Consider the following 22945-nt stretch of genomic DNA (forward strand, 5'->3'; position numbering starts at 1 on the left):
ACAACAATCACACTTGATTCCTTGGACATACTAGTATCACATCACTCCCCTAACACTAGACATCCTCCACATCGCCGCAATCGCAGTTTCACGCAGTTCATCATATACAACCACACAGTAAAGCCAAAAAATCAGGGTTTTACTACAGACGCAAGGGGTGCTGTGGTGCGGTGTAGTATTGCAAATTTTGGGTTTTTTCTTGGTATTTTTACTGTGGGAGGATAGAGGTGTTTACCATACTTTTCCCCCCTCCCCCCTTTCTTTTGCGTGCGTGCGATGCATTACGGATGGTGTGTTTTTGGTAGAACATTACTTGACATCAAGATATCATAGCGCCTGTCTTATGGTGATGTGGTATAATCTGTATTTTGTCTCTGTTCGCTAATCTATCAGTAGATTTTTTTTAAAGAAAAAGTGATGTCTCTCTTCGCCGTGGGATGTGGAAATCTTGAGCTAGCATTTAAGTATAGACCCTTTGTGCTCTTGAGTCAAAGGGAATGCCTTTTCCCTTCTCTACGCCTGTAGAATGATGGAAATTGTAACTGTGAAAGGCTCGGGCCATGACCAAGCCGGGAGCTACCTAAGTGTGCGCACAAGGCTCGAGGCACACACCCTTGATGAGTATGCTACACTCTACCAATACAAGGTTCAACTTCCTCTCGCCGTAAGATAGGGAGTATCATGATCAGCGCTCACAGAATTCGTTCCTTGACAAGTTGAAGCCAGCCCATGACAGTAGAGGGTGGGATGTTAGAGCCGGAAGTATGCTATAGATTTGATGGTATATCATACTTTTCTTAGCTCGATGCCAATTGCATGATTTGGAGCGTAACGCAGGCTTTAGCAAATGAGTTGTTTAATTAGCGCTGACTGTATCGCTGTGGAGTTAGTGGCACTTGAAGGATTGCTCTGCTTTAATTGTTTACTTTTTGTTCGTAGCGCAGCTATCCTATAGGCCGGTCGATCAGGTATTGATTCTCGATTATGCTGCTATGATAGCTTGAACAAATTGCTGCTATAGTAATTCTTGGCCAAAAGTCCATGCCAAGTGTGTTGGGAAAACATCATGTAGTACTAACTCCTGATAATTATGCCAGAATCTGTACTGTGCCGTGACACTTTGACGTCAAGCTCAACAAGATGAGGAAGACGGAAGACGTTCTTATGCTTACCAGTACAAACAGCATGCAATAAATGAGCTGTGTTAGTCATGTGGTCCTTGAATCATAGAGTTTGACTAGCCTTGGCGCCGGGAATAGCCTCAAGGGAAGAGGTGCGGAGATCGGACGAATTGGTTTGTAAGGCATCATGGAGGAGGTACTATAGCCAGCATGGCTCAGATGCTCACAATCGGATTTCTCGTCACAATCTCAACGCTCTCTCAACACAGGTGAGACAGCGTTGTGCCCTCCCTACTGGCACATTCGCACTTCAATACGCCTGACTGAAAGTCCGAACCTTGGAAACAAATATCGATGAATGATTGACAGGAAAGCTCAAAAATACTGTCATTGATACGAAACAGATACCATGTTGATAGGTTCCATTCAAGGCCCACTCCAAGAACACCAAGGCATGCCATACAATAGGATGAACAAACTGGCATCGCGCAGCATGCATTTCAGAAGTTGTAGTACTATGCGCGTAGGATGGACCCGAGAGTGGGCTGCTCCAAGACTCAGACCATGGAGATGGAACGTTGGAGTTGAAGTAGGATCACGTGCAGGCTAGCCGTAGGTGACAAGCGAACGCTAACGTTAGTAGGCGTTACCAGCTCCTCCTGACTTCTGGCCTCTAGACGGCTGGAACCCCGACGAACAAATAACGCCGACGACACACTTCCCTCTTCGCCTACCACTACTACGATTGTCGCCGTCACTGCACTCGTCTATATCCTACGGTCAACTCGTCACTTGTCACAATGGTAAGTGCACACTCGTGCTGCATCAACACCAAAGCCAATGGGAAAGTGGGAGCACGCGATACATTCGAGTCCAGCATGGGAAGGAGTCGGAGTCACGACGCCATGGGCACAGCGAGATTAGAATGATGGCCTTCTTGCAGAGATGTGCAATGCCTATGCCTTCTCACTGGCCTCACAATAACCAATGTTGCGCCATTGCATCGCTCCCACACCCGGCTTCGCTACAAGAGACCTTTAGTCTCTTCCTGGTACCTTATCTGTGCTAACACTTCACCTTCAGTCTGCACCACGCGCCAACTCCCCGGCCAACCAGGCCTCTTCAGGCTCGACGACTGCGCGCCCCGCCTCCCCTAAGCCTCCGGGTGGCCCAGCTACTGTCATGAGGAGGAAGGCAGCCGCTGATCGCGCGGAGAAGACTGCGAACCTGAGACCAAGCAGCACAAGAGCAGCTGGTGCTGGCGGAAGCTCAAGCACAATGCTGAGTAAGTTCTTTCGGATCAGCATTACTGGGAGAAACAGCAATCGACATTCAAAGCCGGAATATGAATAAACAAGGAAAGCTCAGCTACTGACCCAAATCAGGGCTGTACACTGATGAATCTCCCGGGCTTAAAGTCGACCCAGTCGTGGTCATGACCCTCTCAGTCGTCTTCATCTTCAGTGTCGTCGCTTTGCACGGTAAGGAGCACCAGACATCAGATCGATTCGCATGCTCATCATTTTCCAGTCATTGCCAAGGTTATGCGACGATTCTCCGCATAAGCACCATCACATTTTTCTACCGATTCCCCAACTTTAGGTCCCTCGGAGCTTCCTACGGCTGTGGGACGAAGATACTTATTACACGCGATGGCCTCTGCGTAGAAAAAAGTTCCCCGAACGTCTCATTCCCTACCTTGGGTTCTCATCTGGACCAACGCTGGCGACAGGATCACTGGAAGGGGAAAAGTCGCGTACTTGCTGAGCCTTGATTATCATTTCTATTGGTGTGGCCTAGGAGAAGGAAAGTTCCTGCGCCAATCCTTTGGCCTGTGTGGTTGGCGCACGTTTTCTTGCGCATGCTGTATTATATTGGTCTATATGGCATCGAGGAGTTTTCATGAGTTGCAGTAATGTGGTCAAATACTTGACATTCCCCTTTTAGTATGCTGTCGTGTCATGTTGTGATCAATTCGGACAGTCCCTCGGTGATAAAGATCCAGGGTAGCCCCGAGCGGACTTACATGACTTGGCCGCGTGTCATGCGAAGCTATAACGAGTCTCGATATCATTGAATCTTGACTTCTCGGAACTGTCTACGTCGTAGAACGTCGCTTAAGCAACAGTAGGTAAAAAATAGGCCATGTCTTATAATCAACGAAAATCACATGCCATATCAGAATAGGTCCGATATATGACATAGTCCCAGCCTGAGACTTGAGTTGGCTGGGGGTTCTTCTTTTTTACTCCACGCTGATCGAGGAATGTTTTATGGGGACAATTACTGGGGTTTGTTTTTTGAGGGCGAGTGTGTAGGGAAGCGTTGGCGATGCTGATATGAGTTTCGATCGGCGTGGATCAATTGTGCTCACTGGTGTGGGAGCGGAGTTGGCTGGGTGGAGTGAAGAATTTTTTTCTCTCTATCGCTTTTGGATGCTGGATTAGCATAGAGGAAGAGAGAATGTGAAGTGTAGACTACTTGTTTACCATGAAGCGTTTTTTTCTTGTACTTGACTCTCGTACCTTGAGTTTAGCGCCTCGATGAAGTTGTATTTTGACAACGAAGCAGGTCTTGAGTTGGTTGTTTGCACATAGTGTGACTGATGATGACTGGATTTATACCGTGCATACTCTGCGAGGGATACGCTGTAGCAGGCAGATGGTGTGTCAATTCAATCTGACCTCTGTATCAGGCTTATTGGATCGGTGCGTTGAGGGAACAAAAGCATGGGTTGAGTTCTGTAGCATTGTTTTCACCACTCATTATACACATGTACCTAGGTTCAATAGCCATTTAGCCTGACATTACTTCCTTCGACCTGTCTTGATCCGGATCTACACTGTGGAGAGCTGGTAGATGCCGTAAGCGCTGTTCCTAACGTATATACGCACATCATGTACAAAACTTACAGGTAGCCTTGCCCATCTACCATCGTGTACATGGTAGTCTTTCCACAGTGCGAACTCCTCCTTACCCAAGGATTTGTACATACTAGCGAATCATCTTGATCGAATAGCTGGTACCAATATATTACTCTCATCATAGCTTCTCACTATAACTGAAACCCCATGTCAATGATACCATCCCAGAACCTTCTATACTGGTAGAACGCACATGCTCACCCGTCACTCTGCAAATCCTGTGTACAACTCGTACCGTTCCAGAAGACTCTTTTTCCTAAAGCAGAAGAAAAGATGCGAGAAAGTTGGAATACACCGTCTTGGTATGGCGCGGATAATTGTCTGCTGAGGTTACAATTCCTTGTACGGTGGCATGTCTGACAAAAGGAAACGCGGGATGTTTGCTTAATTACAGTTGTTTTAACTTGTGTATGACAAAGAAAAGAAGATTTTGTGGTTTGAGTTGTCGTGGGGTATCGTGTGGTGTCACTGTGTGACGTTATGTAGTGGGATTATGATGCATCATGCGGTTTCAGGGCGTTTTTTGCTTTTTCCTTAGGACGCGGGAGTGTGGTGTTTGCTTTTGAAAACTAACGAGATGGAATCGGTCTAGGGTAGGTCTGCTATGAGAGCGTGATTGGGTTCTTTTGATGCAGCGGAATTGGAATTGGGAATCAGAAGCGTAGTCGTGTTATTAGGCCACGGTGTCCGCTCCAAATGCGCCAACAACCAAAAAGGGTAACCTTTATCTTCGATGGTGGCTGCGCGAGTTGAACAGCTCATATTATTACAAATGCTACTTGATAAGAGCGGATCAAGCGTGAAATAAACGACTATGTTGAAGTGAGAACTTTAGTCCCAGAGTAGTGTCACGCGGAAAGACTTGCAGACTGCATAGCTTAATCTGAAAAAAATTGGATGTGAAAGAAATCATACCTAGTGGATATAGTTAAAGTAATTTACATTTCATAGCGTCGTCTCTAAGTGCTATGCAAGCTTTACTCCCAGTCCAGCAGGAGCTATAGAACGCCAGGTAGACTAATAGAATGGCAAAAAGGGTATATATAATGAATAAAAAATCAGCACGAACAATAATCGCTACATGCGACCCAGCGCAATCCTTCAGGATCCTTCCTACACTTACTACGAGACCCGACTCGCCTGATCAACCTCAACCTTGAACTCCGTCCGCTTATTGACCACCATTCTCTCCGACCTACTGCGCTGCAGATCATGCCCAGGGCCAAAGCTCAGACTCCGATTCCCGACCCAGACCTCTGCCTCGTGTCGGCGAAAGTGGTCTGCAGGACGAAACTCCTCGTCTGCGGTGAGCATAATGGGCACTTGAGAAGTTGGCGAAGCCTGCGCTGGTTCGGAGATTGTAGATCTTGAATCGTCGGAGGCGTGGGAGGAGGAATCGGTTGGACGCACAGTGGGACCGAGTGATTCTGGGGAGTATTCTGGAGTTTTATTCCCGTTTCGTGAAGGCAGATTGTCCATTAGATAGCTTTGCGAGCGCCATGAAGCGCGGGGGCGAAGGGCGGTAGAATCCTCTTTGGTCGAAATGGCGGGTTGAGTGGAGCGCTGAGAGTTGTGGCCGTAGGCGGAATGCTTGTAGTCACTGGTCGTGTATTCCTTATTGAAAGGGCGAAGAAAGGGTCCTATACCGGTGATGGTCGAGGACATGATTGCATAGCCCATTTGCCACTGCGTGGCGACTACATATTCAAAGGTATAACTGGGGCCTGTGAGTCGTTGCCAGAGGTAGTAGAGCCGTGTAGCTGCGATGCCTATGACGGGGAGTCGAGCGGAAAAGGCGAAGATGACGAGAAGTTTGGCTTTCGTGCGCATTTGGAGACTCCAGACTAGTTGGAAGGCAATTGCGAAGATGAAGATTTCAGTGACAATGTCGAGGGCGCCGATGGCTTGCCATTTGGGCCACTGTTTTGGGTGAGCTTTGTTGCCTGGTAAACGGGCGCTGAAAGCACTCACCCTATTTGTACATATTGTGTCTTGTTGAAAAGCCTGTAAAGGGTTGCATGGTGTTGCAATGAGAATTGTGGATAGCAATGCCCATGTACTCGAGGCTACAATTAGACTCCATGATGCGATGCGATTTGCACCTCCAGGCGAGAGACGCAGATATAGAAGCAACACGGAGAGTTTTGATACGTAAAGAACGTAGATGTACAGTAGTTGTGACACAAAACCTTCCTAGAAGAATGTCAGAAGGCCGGTTTAAAGGAAAGTACGGCTGCATGGATCCGCAGGGCGTCACAAGTCTCAGATCTCAACATCTCAGGTGGGGTTGCCCCATGGGTAGATCTCTTTTGCAAGAACTGTGTGGTACGTACCTTTCCAACCTGATCCAGTTGTGATTGTGGCAAGTCTTGTAGTGAGACCCCCAATCCAAGATTAACGAGGTGGAATATGACAGCAGACTGGGCCGTATCGAGGCACTGTTGTGCCGGCGTCAGCTAGTGTGTAAAGCTATAAACTCAATTGGCACTCACCGTGGCGATTGCAAGTGCCCAGTCGTCCGCTCGCCATTCTCTCGTTTGTTGTCGTAGCCATAGCCGAATGAGAAAGCATGTCCAGACATATGCGAGTACCACTGCACCCGTCACGACAAGAAGCCCTCGTTTATCATCTGCAGTGATGGAGTACGGCGGGGGGTTGGCCGTCGCCATGGGAAGAGTTAATCGGGAAGACAGAGTGAACAGTTCGACAGCGACACAGCCATGGAAAGTACAAGAGACATGAGCAAGCTACAAGTCACGACAGGGTAATATGGCAGGCTCCAACCTTTGCAGGTACTGTAGGTCTTCTCCAATGATTGACGGTGATTGTAGAGTTGGACTTCCAGGGGGCCAATGATGCACCTATTTTCCGGTAGTACATGGCCTTGCTCGGACGGAGCATCTGCGGCTGGCAGTACTATGTTGTAGGCGAGGGGGCGGCTAAGAACGCCTCGGTACAGTATTTCGCTCATTCAAGCTGAGATCGCAGGGAGGGGCGCCGCTTTCGGGTCGTAGTTGCAGGATCATTTATGCGGGGCCAGTCATGGGCAATGGTACCGGTAGGGCGACGAAGCCTCGGAACCGTAGTGTCCATTACAATCCTACTTCCTATGTCCGGTTCAGAATGTCATTTGCTAAGGCTACCGGTAGGTACTGTGCGCACGGGAGAGGAGCGGCCCATACTTGTATAGCGCAGGATAGCTACCGACGCCACGCGGCACATGAGAGTGAAGGAATATACTCCGCCATGGCACCAATGGTGGAAAAAAACCATGGACTTTCTCACTCACACACAGGATTCCATTCATCGCAGGGCAACCTGGCACACAGCGGGCGCTCATCGATGGGTGAGAGATATGGATCTTCTAATAGGAGGCACTCTGATCGGAAGTACTTCACCAACCCAACCCCCTCGTTTGGCCAACCTACAATTTTCCAGAATCTGGAACAACTTCGGTGTTTCTCCCAGCAGACCCACCTCTCTATTCGACCCATGCCATGACTCCATGAGATGCAATATCTGAAAGCGAGCAGCCCGCGTCTAGCCAAGGGACCATCCGCTTGAGGCCCCAGGAATAGGCAGCGGCCCGTCGTGGCGCCCAGTTACACATCAAAGCCGGTGGGCCCCTAGTCACCAACACTCAAACACTTCGCCTGTAAAGCTTCCTCCTGTGCCCTCCTCTTGGGTGCACAAGCGAAGCACGATGTTTGTCGCAGCAAAATTCTTGGCCGTTCGAGACGCGATAGGTGGCTGATGGTGCCGGGGCGAAGTCGAGTTAGCAGCCGCTAGGGGCGCTGGTCAACAGCAGGTGAATTTTCCATTTGATGTAAATACTGCACAGCCATTTTGTATGCAGAGAAGTTTCTTTCTTTCGAACCGATCGTCCATCCTTTTCCTTGGGTACCGGTAACACACGTGGCGCGCCCTTGCATTTTGTATGTGCTTACTATTGGTTTCTTTTGTCGTCTCAACGTGAGCCAGAGCTGCAGTGCACTACCACTTTCAGCACTCTCCAACAAGAGCCATGGACAAGATGACGCAGATTCACTCGTTGTCGCCCGTCGGCAACTCGAGCCTTCCCGACGACGACGGCGAAGAGTATCATGACTCCCTCCAAGGTTATACAAGAGCGGATCGTGCCGACATGTCGCGTATGGGTAAACAGCAAGAGCTGAGGAGGAACTATCGGCCTTTGTCTGCACTGGCCTTTACTGTCATTCTCCAGGGCTGCTGGGAAGTCCTCTTGACGTGTGTACCCTTTCTTTCATACTCTCATGTGATTGACTGACTCCCATCAGTGCGACTTACCAAGGTCTTGTTGATGGAGGTCCTGCTGGTCTCATCTGGAGCTTCGTCTGGACATGGTTTGGCTTCAGCACAGTCATGCTCTCGCTAGCTGAGATGTCCAGCATGGCGCCTACTGCTGGAGGCCAATACCACTGGGTCTCCGAGTTCTCTCCTGCTAGTGTTCAAAAGCCCTTCAGTTACTTCATCGGATGGATGTCGACGCTCTCATGGCAGGCCGGCACTGCCTCAGGACCTTTCCTCGTCGGTACCTTGATACAGTCCTCGGCCGTCGTCATGTATCCTGACTATGCTCCCACCAACTGGCAAGGAACCCTCATGGTCATTGCCGTCACCTTCCTCGTCTGGGTCCTCAACATCTGGGGTGCCAGGATTATGCCCATGTTCCAAAACATCATGTTGGTGGTCCATGTATTCGGCTTCTTGGCCATTATCATCGTCTTCTGGGTGCTGTCGCCAAGAGCATCCGCCGAAGTGACTTTTACCCAGTTCACCAACACTGGTGGTTGGAGTTCAATGGGCCTCACCCTAATGGTCGGACAATTATCCGCGATCTACGCTTGCATTTGTAAGTACCCTCATCTATGCATAATCGTGTTTGGTGACATCATTGCTAATATTTCCGTTTCAGGTTCCGATTCGGCTGCCCATATGGCGGAGGAGATTAAGGATGCCGGCAAGACTGTCCCCCGTGCTATGATTGGAGCCTACCTCATGAACGGTCTTCTTGGCATCATATTCCTCATCAGTTACATGTTCATGATTACCGATGTCGATGCTGCACTCAACGACGTAACCGGCTACCCTCACATGTGGGTTTTCAGCCAGGCCCTTTCCCCTGGCGGTGTTGTAGCGCTCAACGCTATCCCCACTGTCCTTATTTTCGCTGGAACCCTCTCGTTCAATCTTTCTACTTCACGTCAAACATGGGCATTTGCTCGCGACCGAGGCCTCCCTTTCAGTGACTGGATCGGCCATGTCAACCCAAAGCTTCAGGTCCCAGCTAACGCAGTGACTGTGACTGCCATCATCACCGTTGCACTCTCCTTTATCAACATCGGCTCTGATGTTGCTTTCAATGCTAGTACGTATCCAATATCTTCCCCGTCTTTCGACAAAGAAGCAATTGTACTAACATGTTCAGTCATCTCACTCAATGTCGTAGCCTTGATGATCACTTACGTCTTCAGCATCGGTTCCGTTCTCTGGCGACGCATCAAGCACCCGGAAACTCTCCCAAACTGCCGCTGGTCGCTCGGCCGCTGGGGTGTCTCCGTTAACATTGGTGGTGTCTTGTACGCCCTACACGCTTTCTTTTGGTGCTTCTGGCCCGAGGGCACGCCCGTTGCTCTCGAGTCTTTCAACTGGGCTAGCGTCATGTTTGTTGTTGTGTTTGTGTTGAGCCTGGTTGATTATCTTATCCGGGGGAGGAAGGCGTACAAGGGTCCTGTCGTGCTGACGGAGGGTTACAAGGATCAGTAGATGTGCGGTATATTTTGGCTTTGGGACCTGCGATGATTAAAGGAGTTCCTAGAACGAGTATTAGTAGCCACAGAAGAAAAAGAGATTTTGTTTTGTTTGCGTAGTTTTGATGTTGCAGAACGGATACCAACTAGATCACGGAGCATCTTGATCTAATTAGCCAATCTAACCCCTAATCAATATCCTTGATTAATACCTATTCTCTAATCCACTACTAGCGCACTGCCAAGTGCCTAATAGAAAATAGAGCTCTAGTAAGGCGGGTTTACTAATCCTAAACTGTGTTATAGGCTAGCCTTAAGGGAGAATACAATAAGCATTAATAATAGTATTTAGTATCTTAAAGGAGAGGTAAGCCCTCTACGCCTTTTTATAGGTGTGTAGCGTGTTTGCTTTGTAGTAGTATTAGACTCTATCTATCTTATATTAGGACTAGGCTTAGGCATAAGCCTAAGCCCTTTATATACCCCTAACCTTCCCTAGGAGCTATTATAAAATTGCCTTTTTAGGGATTTAGGGCTATATCTTTATCCCTTCCTAATCTATAATAGGCTTTATTCCTATATCTTTAGGCTTTATTATTTTATCTTTTATATTCCTTCCTAACTTATAATAGGCCTATATATTAAGTAGTACACGCGCGTAGTGTAATAATGTAGGTAGGTAGGGCATCTAAAAGGTATCCTACATAACTTAAGGGTATATAGGAGTGCGCGTCTATATAGAAAAGGATAAGATTCCTATACCTATAGGTCTTGTATATTATAGACTAGCTGTATAGGAGAATGTAATAAGCGTTAATAATAGTATTTAGTATCTTAAAGGAGAGGTAAGCCCTCTACGCCTTTTTATAGGTGTAAGGCGTGTTCGCTTAGTAGTAGTGTTAGACTCTATCTATCCTATGTTAGGCCTAGACTTAGGCGTAAGCCTAAGCCCTTTATATACCCCTAACCTTCCCTATAAGCTATTATAAAATTATCTTTTTAGGGGTTTAAGGTTATATCTTTATCCTCTATAATCTATATTACGCTTTATTACTATATATTTAGATTTTATTATTATATCTTTATATTCCTTCCTAATTTATAATAGGCCTCTATATTAACTAGTATACGCGTGTAGTATCTATACGCTTATTTTAGCACCCTACTATAAAAGTTCTAACCTAGCTATCCTACCCTACTATAAATTTCCTAAACTTACCTTATTATATAATAGATTTTCCCTACTAATTAGTCTTTTCTCTACTCTTTTTTAATTTATCTAGCCTATATAGCCTCTATTATATCCTTATCTACTACTACTACTACTAGTAGTAGTAGGGATCTACTATAAGGCAGTTAGACCCTACGCTAGGCCTACTAAGATAAGGTGCGTACTCCTAATATTCTCCTAATATTTCCTATACTAACCTTTTACTTAGTATATATCTCCCTAAACCTAGTTACTTAGTAGCTTTATTAATTCTAGTAACTTAAATAATAAGGAGTATAATAGTAGTTTTATAAAGCTACTTCCCTATAATTAGTATATTAACTAACTATATCTCTTTAGTAAGTAAAACTATTAGAAAGGTAGTAGTAAGTTCCTCTTAATTTTTGTATTCTTTATAGCAAGTTCTAACTATATCTAGGGTGTTTATACAAGTCTTATTATTATAGTTATAAGACCTATACTAGGTTAGAGGCTATCCTTACTAACAATCCTAACGTCTGCTAAGCCCTCTATATGTAACAATAAGGCAGAATTGCTCGCCAATTGTTCTATGCCAAGTTAGGCCTAATAAAGGCCCGACTCACTAATATATATAGAGAGCGGCTCACCTATAATTAAGATAGGTATATTCCTCTTATCCTTTTGTACAAGACCTATAGGTGTAGGAATCTTATTCTTTTCTATATAGACGCATACTCCTATATGCCTTTAAGTTATATAGGATACCTTTTAGATGCCCTACCTACCTAAGTTATTATATTATAAGAAGAATATTGTATTTGTTGTTATTTAAAGCTACTAATTTAGTTCTAGTAGTAGTCTAACCCTGCAACTATATAGTTAGAATAGCTATTAGAACTTCTAATAACTAAAGCCTATAGGCTTGGACTTCTAGACTACTAGCTAGTGCTACATTACTTTTAGAAAAATCGCGTTAGATTGCGTTAAGGTAGAGACTTAGAGACTACTAAAAGCCTAGAGGAATTAGAGGCAAAGCTAATATCCTTTTATAACTAACACCCCCTAAAGAAAAGATTTATTATTCTTATTAACTACTAAAATATTAAATAAAGGTAAAGGAAGGGTATCTAGTTTAGATACCTTTAAAAGCCTATTTACTAATAGAAAGAAATTAGATAAGGAGGACTTAATTAATAACGCCCTCCTAGAAGGACCTACTTCCTACCTGTCTCTAGAGGTACCTTATACTCCTAGGAAATCTTAAAGTAATACCTCCCTTAAAGATAAATATATATTAACCCTATTTAAAAAGAAGAGGTTATAAGAATAAGTAAAGTAACTTACTAATTAGTTATATAATACCTCCCTTTGTAAAGAGATATAGGGTACTACCTAACCTAGCTAGTCTTTAGCTTCTATATTAAATCCTATAGTATACGCTATAAAAGGTAAGAGATAATCTAAAAAGATGCTAAATATCTCTATACTTAGTAATAGTGCTAATCCTACTTTTAGATATTAGTAAGCGTCTATTTAGGATTAGCTAGAGATTAATACTAATTACTACCCCTCTTCTAGAGCGCGAATAGCGTTAGTCTAGGGACACTACTTAGGATTAGCAAGAGAGTACTTAGAGCTATATTACCTATCTAACTCCCTAAGTCTTTACTTCTAAAAGGCTATAGAAATAATTACCCTCCTTTAAACCTACTTTATTACTAGAAATAAGATAGCTAAGAGTTAGACTATATTTAACTACCTATATATAAATAATATAGAGACGTTCCCTACTTTTAAATTATAATTCTAGAGTCTTGCTATTAGATAAGAAGTACCCTAATTAGAGTAGTATTACTACCTCTATATAAAGATTACACCTTCCCTAAGGATACTAAACTATACTTTTTAATAAAACTAGTATAATAACTTTTAAGACTATAGTAGATTATCTTAGTACTTTTAATATAGAATACTACTTATACCCTACCTTATCTACTCTTATATAGATAACTCTATTATCTAGAAAAGGAGTAACCCCCTTCTAATACTCTAGAAACTAGTCCTATTTAGACGCTAATTAGAAACCCTAAAATAGACCTTTAATAGCTAAACCTTATATACCCCTTATAATAATAAGGCACTACCCCTTAAAATAATTAACCCCTATCTGCTATGCTAGCTACTCCTAGCGCTACTATAATAGGAACTTGCTATAATTATAGAAAGCCTAGGCACTTCTCTAGTAACTACCCTAAACCCCCTAGGATTCAGGCTATAGATATAGAGTAGGTTATTAAGAATACTAAGCAAGAAGAAACTACTAAATTAACTATCGCAATATAATATCTTATTAATATCCCACCATATATATCAACTTATTAGGGTAGGGTAATAGTGTTTACTTTTGCCCTATTCTTGGTTTGCAACAGTTATAAGCCCAGTTAGCGTAGTAGTATTATCACCACATTTTAATACGTATTAGTAGAGCGTGGTTAAAAATTATAGAGGACGTGGGTTTAAATCGCGGTGTTAGAATACTATAATTTAAGAGGTCCTAATTAGTAAGCCTCTGCGGAGGCGCCTAGCTATACTGCTTAATAGGGTTAATATTTCTCCTAGATTAACGCCACAATAACACACTACGGTACAAAACCGGTTTACAGTAGCCATATTTATCTAAAGTAGACCACGAAGTAGTTTAAGTACAAGAAGTAAACCTAAATAGGGTTTACTATACTATATATTCTACAAAGGTAAACCACTTTTTAGTTTATATATTATTAGTATTATATATATTAACTTTAGTGTCTATTTAAATATAGTTTATATAATATACCTAATTACAGGTTATATAGTAGATAGATATATAGCACCTAGGGGGAAAATTTAGTATAGATAGAGGGTATATAGTAGGCATAATTTAGTAAGGTTACTATATAGGAACTAGTACTAGTAGATACTTAGGCGGTATAGGCGTGCAGCATACTACCGCCTAGGTATGCTGTAACAATAACTAAGAGACTAGGCAGTATACCTAGTATATAAAATTATAATCTAAAATATCCTATAATAATAGGTTAGTAAGTTCTATAAAGGCGCCTATTGCGACAACACTCCTATATTATAGTATAGTAGTATTACTAAAGATTATACTCTATATTATAAATATTCTAGGGCAAGTTAGTTGCTTACTATGGAAATTTGGATCACTAAGGTTAGGAATGATTTGGGAGATAGATTATTAGATTGTATCTACTACGATTGTACTTATATATATAGAGCTTTAGCTACCCTTACTAGAAGGTAAATAATTAGTAAACCTTCCTTACTAGAGCTCCTGCTTTTTATTAGGCACTTAGTAGTAAGCTAGTAGTTAATTAGATAGTGGGTTATATAGGGGTATTAATTAGGATTAATTAGATTAAGATACTCTATAATCTAGTTAATATCCCTCTTATAATATACCCCTTAGGTATAGGTAGATCTTTTATTATTATAGTTACGCTTATAGTTAGTAGGTGGTATAGCTAATTAGAGCGTTATATATCTAAAGGGTTAAATTAGCTTACCCTTTAGATACTAACTAGCGCGCCTTCCTTATTTAGCCTGCGCTTACACGCGTAGATATTATCTAGACTAAGCTCTATAACTCTATCTACCTAACTATAATCTTTACTATAGCTTAAATAATAAGATTATATAACCCTAAAGATCTAAACTATACTTATATCCTTACTAACCTATATCTTAGTTAAAGTTAAAAACTACTACTTATACTTACTCTACCTGCGCTACCTTTATTACCTCCTACGTAGCTAAAGCTATAGTTACTAAAGCTACTACTACTAAAGAAGAGCGCGCTACTACTAAGTGTAAGGCTATTATAGAGCGTATAGTAGCTAAGTATATAGCTACTACTACTATAGTTAAGATTATAAAGCTAAGGAAGGGTACTCCTACTCTAGCTCCTGCTACTCTAGCTCTAACTCTAGCTCCTACTCCTCCCTAGACCCTACCCTATGTCCCTACTCCTACTCCTACTCCCTCTCTAGCTCCTAAGGAGACCCTAAGATCCTCCTATTATAGAGAGCCTAGTATTTATTATACTAAAACTTATCTAAATTATCTACACTCTACGCTCTTTAATAAGTCTAATAGTAAGTACTATAACTCTTCTAGTAGGGGGACTTAGTACTAGTAATACTCCTCTAGGTATAGCTATATCCTAATATATATAATCTATATAAGAATTTTTCCTTTATAATACTTTTAGTAAGATCTTATACTAATAAACTAATAGCCCTAAGCTTACCTAATATTCTACGCTGTCCTTCCTAGTAAGGAAGTAGGTAGGTAAGAGCTAAGACCTTCTTAAGGATAAGAAGTAGAGGGTCTTAGTGCTCCTTAAGGAGAGTAAGGCTAAGTAGCAGGAGCTAGTAAAAGCTACTACTGCTGCTACTAAGCTTGCGCGCAAGGCTAATACTATAGCTAAGGGCGCCTAGAGCTCCTTATTAGAAGATAAGGACTCTAGCTCCTCTAAGGTTCCCCCTATAGATCCTAGGATAGGGCAACCTAGGTAGCTCCCTATAGACTCTAAGGCACGCTTTGCGCGCGTAATAGAGCTCCTTAGGGAAGCTACCTAGTTAATAATAGAGAGGTAGGCTATAGTTAGTTATTCTTATATTATATATTAATAGATCCTATATACTACCTTACTTTAATTAACGCTATATAATATATACTCTACTATTATATAACTTTAGGTGCTCCCTAAACCTTATAAATTATTATATAGTTAGGTTTTTAGTAAGCCTATTAGCTAGTATATTACTAGTAGGTAGATAGGTAATATAGAAAGATCCCTTTATATGCTCTTGTCTTAGCTATATGTTTTAAATATCCACATAGCGTAGTTTAGTAGTGATCCTTTTATTATTACCTACTACTAACCTAATAGTTTGTTAATTATTATAATTAATTATCTAGGTAGTATCTAAAGTAAGGTGTATTTTAGTTAAAAAACGTTTTAACGCTATTGCTTCTTTGCTTACTTGCTTAAGCGCAAGGAGCTCTGCCTTAGTAGTTAACATAGTAACAGTTACTTATTAAGCTACCTTCTAAATAATAGGTCCTCTAAAGAGCGTAATTAGGTATCTATATAATAATTGCTAAGTATTAATATTATTAGTAAATAACGCATTACTATATATTATAAGCTTATTAGGATCCCTATTCCTATATTAGATTAATTAGTATTAAGTTTAGTATAGATAGACAATTACTTAATTAACTGTATTAAAGTGTTGTTTAGATAGGTTAGTAAGGTATTAGGAGAGCTAGGAGGCTATATAGGTAATATTAGGGCGCACTATAATTAAGGTGTAAAGGATTAATCTAACGCGCTTATAATAGTCCTTAATCTCTTTTTTAGTAGCTTCTCCTGTGCTCTTTTTAATATCTTTACTTAATAGTAGTATAGTAGGGAATTTTCCTATCTCTACTAGATTAAATTTCTTTGCAATCCTGTTAATATATTTATTATAAACAAGTGTTATTATCTATCTCTTTCTATCCTAGATTACTCTTACCCCTAGAAACTAGCTCACAGGTCCCTTTTCTTCTATAGTATATCTTTGCTTTAGAGCTTAGATAACTTTGTAAGCTTAGCTTGCGTAGTTTTAGTAATAGAGCGATAGGATATTGTCTATATAGAATATTAACAAGATACTATAATCTCTATTAAAGAATAGGCATAGCTCCTCTTTAGAAGTAATAAGCTTATTTTCTTAGAGTGTAGTTAAGAGCTTATTATACTATAATAATAGTAAGTCTTTTAGTCTATATAGAGCTCGCTTAAGCTTAACGCACTTCCTAGGTATTTAATATCCTTTAGGTAGCTTATAGATAACTATAGGGTGTTAATCCCTTAAGGCGTTAAGGAAAGCTCTAACAATGTTATATTAATATATCTTAAGGTTAAACTTAGCTCTAATAGCTATTGTAGTCCTAAAGGTTTAAGCTGCTAGGGTAGCTGCGTAGGTTAAATAAATTAAGTTAGTAAGCTATAGATCTCCTCTTACTACTATCCTTGCTTTATACTTAATTAGGTAACTATCCTAATTAAGCTTGTATATAAACACCTATTTAAGTAGGAGTAGACACTCTCCCTTAGTTAGCCTATTAATCTCCTCCTAGGTACTAGCTTTTAGCAGAGTATTAATTTCTTTATATGCTGCGTCTCTAAATTACTATCCTATTTAGAAGTTATAGAGATCCTTCTATTATTTTAGCTCTTTTTATAGAGCGTCCTAGTGCGTATTTCTTTTAGGGTTTTTAGGAGATTTGCTCCCTATTACTACTGCGATTATAGCGTGGATTATAGTATTTAGTTTAGGATATACTAAAAGATTGTATAAGGGATTTCTAATTAGATCTATATCTAATAGATCTATTACTATATATATCCCTATACTTATAGAGCCTCCTAGTAGTTTATTAGGGTCCTATCCCTAAGCTCGCTTACTAACACGCGTTAGTGGTAGTCCTTTAACTTGCAGTTTTCTACTTCTTCTAGGAGCTCTAGGTGCTGCTTGTAAGGGATCTATAGGAGATATAGAATCTAGTCCTAAAGCAGGTAGGTAGGAGCTCTACTTACTACCCCTATAAGAGCTAGATAGGGTACCCTTACCTATCTCTATGCTCTTATAGAGTAACTGTTGCAGGAGGGATATTAACTAGATCACGGAGCATCTTGATCTAATTAACCCTGATTAATACCCCTGTATAACCCACTATCTAATCAACTGCCAGCTTACTGCCAAGTGCCTAATAAAAAGCAGGAGCTCTAGTAAGGAAGGTTTACTAATTATTCACCTTCTAGTAAGGGTAGCTAAAGCTCTATATATATAAGTACAATTATAGTAGATATAATCTAATAATCTATCTCCTAAATCATTCCTAACCTTAGTAATCCAAATTTCTATAGTTATAAGCCTAGTTCGCGCATTACCTTATTAAAGATCGTCCTATCTATTTAAGCGTATTATTTAACTTAGACACTAAGCTAGCAAGCTTTACTCTTTCTTTATACTATTTCTTAAGCAGAAGCTTACTTATTACTCTTCTACTATAAGCAACTAAATCCTAAAGGGGGATATCCTACTTACTAGATTAACTAACTAGCCTACCTAGTATATTTAATTCAGATACTATACCCTAACTAAGGGGATCTAGGTAGAGGTAGACCCTAATACTTAGGATGCTAAAAACCACTTTAAGAATAAACCTATTAAGCCTAACATGCTAATAGATATTGCGCTATCTAACACAACAAGCGAGCAGTACAAACTCTAAATAGCTTAGTACTAAGCCTACTTATTAGATTAGGTATTAAAGTTATTAGTAATCTAGAACCTTTTTATATAGGTTAATAATATAGTAGATTAAGGGATCCTTACCCTAGCCTATATAGAGCTTGTTAATCAAGGAAGAGTAACCCTCTAAGCACTTATCTAAGTGCTCTGCAATAACCTAGCGCTAACTAATTTAAGCGCTGCAACACTAGCGAGATTGTAGTACAAAGCTTATCTTACTAAGGCAAAGATAAGTAGCTAAGACACTAATTACTAGTAGAAGGAGTGGACAATCCTATATACGCAAGCAAAGGTATATAATGTTCCTAATATTAAAGGATAGCTCGCAGTATAGGATTATCTTAAAGCTCTATCTGCTAGGATCTTACTAGATTAGGGTTAAACTATATTTTAAAGGATTATTAAAAAGTTAGTAATAGGAGAGCTAACTTATAACCTTCTGTAGGTTACTAAGATCTATTTATTACTTCTCTAAGAGAACAATATAAGATTAAGCTCTAAAGGTCCTAGAGTGTTTGCAATAATAGGAGCTCCTCCTTCTAATTAACCTAAGAAGGAGTCTTTATACCTATGTAGTAGATCCTACCTATAGAAACCTCCTAAATGCAAAAACGTTATTAAAGCTTAGACTAATACAGGTAACAAGCTTACTACTACTTAATAATTAGAGATTAAGAAAAAGATTAATAGGAATCTAAAATTTAAAGAGTTAAGAAAAGCTCTAATTAAGTCCTATCCTATTAATTAGGATTATGGTAGTAAGGCAAGCGCGATCACCTATCTAGGTAGTATCTAGGCGGCACTAATTAACCCTATATTAATAGCAGAGAAAATAAACAGGATCTATTTAACTATAGACTTTAAAGCTTACGCACTATTAAAGAGCACTATCTTTAATAATAGGGGTGTAGTGCACCTAGTTAATAATATAAGCTACCTAGAAGAAAGCTTGTTTAGATTAGTTAAATATAAGATAGTTAAAGCAGGAACTTAAGCTTTTCTAATCTTAGGCAGAGGGACTAGAGTAATCCCTAATACTCTTAATAGACCAAGAGGTCCAAAAACAGAAGATTTAGTGCTTACTAACGTAGTGTTAGTAGAAGGTTTTTATGTAAATATTATATTAGAAGCTTAATTACTTAAAGCAGGAGTTTAGTTCCTTAGGCTAGATACTACCTTATAGTTTAGATTATTAGAGAAGAGCGTTATATTAGCTAAGTTACTACGCAAGTTTAACTTAACTTTCCTAGAATACAAGCCTTCTACCCCTTATTAAATAATCTAAAGTATAGTGCCTAAATAACCCTAATAATCCTAGACAACTTACCTAAGACACGATAGTAAAGAGCTTTAGCACTAATAATTAGGCTATTTAGGACCTAAGGCGCTTAAAGCTTTAGTTAAGTTAGCAATAAACGTTAGGATTAAAGGAACTCCTAGGAGCAAATGCGAGCACTACGCTATTACACATGCCTAACAGGTTATATTAAGATAACTAAGGGAAAGATTACTACGTCTATACTACTAGGTATTATAGGATCTATTTAACATACTAATAGGTATAGCTTACAAGTAATAGATCTTAGTATTAAAGTGTAACTACTTAGGAAAGCTTTATACCTATCTACTACAAGCCAAAAACCTTAATAAGATTATATAGGTGTTTAAAAATTTTAAGAGCTTAATACTTAACTAATATAAGCTTAGCATAGTTAAGATTATACAAGATAATAATATTACAACGCTCCCTTAGCGTGGCAAATCTTGCTTTTAGATCTAGGCAGCTAACAATAGTATTAAAATTAAGAGCTTACCTGTATATACCTATAAACCTAATAAAGGAGTAGAAAGAGTAGGGTAGGAGATTATAACGAAATTAATTAAAATAAGGATTAGTACTAACCTACTAACAAAGCTCTAGCCTAAAATTGTTAAAGTAGTAACTTAGCTCTATAATATAAGCCTGTCTTATGCTTATAATATAATTTTACCTAACAAAGTACTAGATTATTAGTTTACTAGATACTTTAGGTGGTGGCAACTAGAGCAGATAAGGGAGGCAACTACTAATCTCTGCCCTAATTAGAGCGGAATATACGCCTATAGCTATTAAGCTTACCCCCTTAATAGAGATTAAGTAGCTAGGCGTTACAAGAGGGTTTTTAAGGTAAACCCTTAGGGTTATATTAGATATCTAGTAGGATATAGAGCATCTAATATATATAGGATATAGATCCCCTTGCTTAATTAAATTATTATAACGCAGAACGTTACCTTTAATAAGGATCTTTTCTATAAAGAGAAAGATCTAGAGTAGCTTTAATAGTTAGAGGCTTAAAAGATAGTTAATATTATTAGTAAAGATAAGATCTATAATATAGGAGAAGCATATAAAGAGCTTAATATCTTTAATTAGCTTTGTATTATAGCAGAGTAATATAAGGAGTCTAGTAAGTAAGGAGGACTAAACCTAGCGCAGGAGCTAGGGGGTAGGGTAGAGCTAGAGGAGGTAGATAATTAGGCTAGCTAGCCTAGTGATTTATAACCCCCTAAGTAGACACCTCTAGCGTGGGTACTAAGCACAGCTAGCTTAGCACAAAGGATCTATATAAAGTCCCCTAAGCTAATAGGGCTCTAAACTCCTAAACTAATACTAGAACTAAACTTTAGTATAGGAAATAAAGGATCTATACAGGTTATAGATTAGGGTCTTACTACCTAAGATAGTAGTAATCTAACTTACTATAACGCTACAATAGGTAGCTCCTAGGAAAGACCTAGAGAGAAGAGTGCTATTAGTGGGTCACTCTATAAGAGCATAGAGATAGGTAAGGGCACCCTATCTAGCTCTCATAGGGGTGGTAAGCAGAGCTCCTACCCACCTGCTTTGGGACTAGATTCTATATCTCCTGCAGATCCCTTACAAGCGGCACCTAGAGCTCCTAGAAGACGCAGAAAACTGCAAGTTAAAGGACTGCTACTAACGCGTATTAGTAAGCAAGCTTAGGGATAGGACCCTAATAAACTACTAGGAGGCTCTATAAGTATAGGGATATATATAGTAATAGATCTATTAGATATAGATCTAATTAGAAATCCCTTATACGATCTTTTAGTATATCCTAAACTAAATACTATAATCCACGCTATAATCGCAGTAGTAATAGGGAGCAAATCTCCTAAAAACCCTAAAAGAAATACGCACTAGGACGCTCTATAAAAAGAGCTAAAATAATAGAAGGATCTCTATAACTACTAAATAGGATAGTAATTTAGAGACGTAGTATATAAAGAAATTAATACTCTACTAAAAGCTAGTACCTAGGAGGAGATTAATAGGCTAACTAAAGGAGAGTATCTACTCCTACTTAAATAGGTGTTTACATACAAGCTTAATTAGGATAGTTACCTAATTAAGTGCAAAGCAAGGATAGTAGTAAGAGGAGATCTATAGCTTACTAACTTAATTCATTTAACCTACGTAGCTACCCTAGCAGCTTAAACCTTTAGGACTGCAATAGCTATTAGAGCTAAGTTTAACCTTAAGATATATTAATATAACGTTGTTAGAGCTTTCCTTAACGCCTTAAGGGATTAACACCCTATAGTTATCTATAAGCTACCTAAAGGATATTAAATACCTAGGAAGTGCGTTAAGCTTAAACAAGCTCTATATAGATTAAAAGACTTACTATTATTATAGTATAATAAGCTCTTAACTACACTCTAAGAAAATAAGCTTATTGCTTCTAAAGAGGAGCTATGCCTATTCTTTAACAGAGATCGCAGTATCTTGTTAATATTCTATGTGGACGATATCCTATCGCTCTATTACTAAAACTACGCAAGCTAAGCTTACAAAGTTATCTAAGCTCTAAAGTAAAGATATACTATAGAAGAAAAGGGACCTGTAAGCTAGTTTCTAGGGGTAAGAGTAATCTAGGATAGAAAGAGATAGATAATAACGCTTGTTTATAATAAATACATTAACAAGATTACAAAGAAATTTAATCTAGTAGAGATAGGAAAATTCCCTACTATACTACTATTAAGTAAAGATATTAAAAAGAGTATAGGAGAAGCCACTAAAAAAGAGATTAAGGACTATTAGGAGCGCGTTAGATTAATCCTTTACACCTTAATTATAGTGCGCCCTAATATTACCTATGTAGCCTCCTAGCTCTCCTAATACCTTACTAACCTATCTAAACAACACTTTAATGCGGTTAATTAAGTAATTGTCTATCTATACTAAACTTAATACTAATTAATCTAATATAGGAATAGGGATCCTAATAAGCTTATAATATGTAGTAATGCGTTATTTGCTAATAATACTAATACTGAGCAATTATTATATAGATACCTAATTACACTCTTTAGAGGACCTATTATTTAAAAGGCAGCTTAACAAGCAACTATTACCACGTTAACTACTAAGGCAGAGCTCCTTGCGCTTAAGTAAGTAAGCAAAGAAGCAATAGCGTTAAAACGCTTTTTAACTAAAATACACCTTACTTTAGATACTACCTAGATAATTAATTATAATAATTAACAAACTATT

At 39.7% G+C, this 22945-nt stretch overlaps 3 protein-coding genes across 3 annotated transcripts; 2 read left to right on the plus strand and 1 right to left on the minus strand.

Moving 5' to 3' along the window:
• Positions 1-1921: 1921 nt before the first annotated feature.
• On the plus strand, positions 1922-2686 carry SBH1 (Arf guanine nucleotide exchange factor sbh1; the record flags this gene model as incomplete). The annotated part of the gene is made up of 4 exons (XM_066097510.1): positions 1922-1924; positions 2205-2406; positions 2507-2602; positions 2652-2686. The coding sequence occupies 4 exons, from the start codon at positions 1922-1924 to the stop codon at positions 2684-2686; spliced, it is 336 nt and encodes a 111-aa protein (XP_065952552.1).
• Positions 2687-5167: 2481 nt separating this feature from the next.
• Positions 5168-6714, minus strand: IAQ61_007264 (uncharacterized protein; the record flags this gene model as incomplete). Its single annotated transcript, XM_003840753.1, has 4 exons — positions 5168-5965; positions 6017-6238; positions 6379-6483; positions 6538-6714. 4 exons carry the CDS (start codon positions 6712-6714, stop codon positions 5168-5170), a joined length of 1302 nt encoding a protein of 433 aa, XP_003840801.1.
• A 1184-nt stretch (positions 6715-7898) lies between these two features.
• On the plus strand, positions 7899-9989 carry IAQ61_007265 (uncharacterized protein). Its single transcript, XM_003840752.2, has 4 exons — positions 7899-8293; positions 8344-8918; positions 8982-9434; positions 9495-9989. Exons 1-4 carry the CDS (start codon positions 8070-8072, stop codon positions 9830-9832), a joined length of 1590 nt encoding a protein of 529 aa, XP_003840800.1. The 5' UTR covers positions 7899-8069; the 3' UTR covers positions 9833-9989.
• Positions 9990-22945: the final 12956 nt, after the last annotated feature.

Source organism: Plenodomus lingam, assembly GCF_022343315.1.
Source record: "Plenodomus lingam strain CAN1 chromosome Unknown contig_27, whole genome shotgun sequence".
Classification (NCBI taxonomy): Eukaryota; Fungi; Ascomycota; class Dothideomycetes; order Pleosporales; family Leptosphaeriaceae; genus Plenodomus; species Plenodomus lingam.

Excerpts from the sequence above, each read along its gene's own strand:
- IAQ61_007265 (XM_003840752.2), top strand. The coding sequence starts at position 8,070 with ATGGACAAGATGACGCAGATTCACTCGTTGTCGCCCGTCGGCAACTCG. Across the intron at positions 8,919-8,981 it reads CGCGATCTACGCTTGCATTT|GTTCCGATTCGGCTGCCCAT; the intron begins GTAAGTACCCTC and ends TTTCCGTTTCAG. Across the intron at positions 9,435-9,494 it reads TGATGTTGCTTTCAATGCTA|TCATCTCACTCAATGTCGTA; the intron begins GTACGTATCCAA and ends TAACATGTTCAG.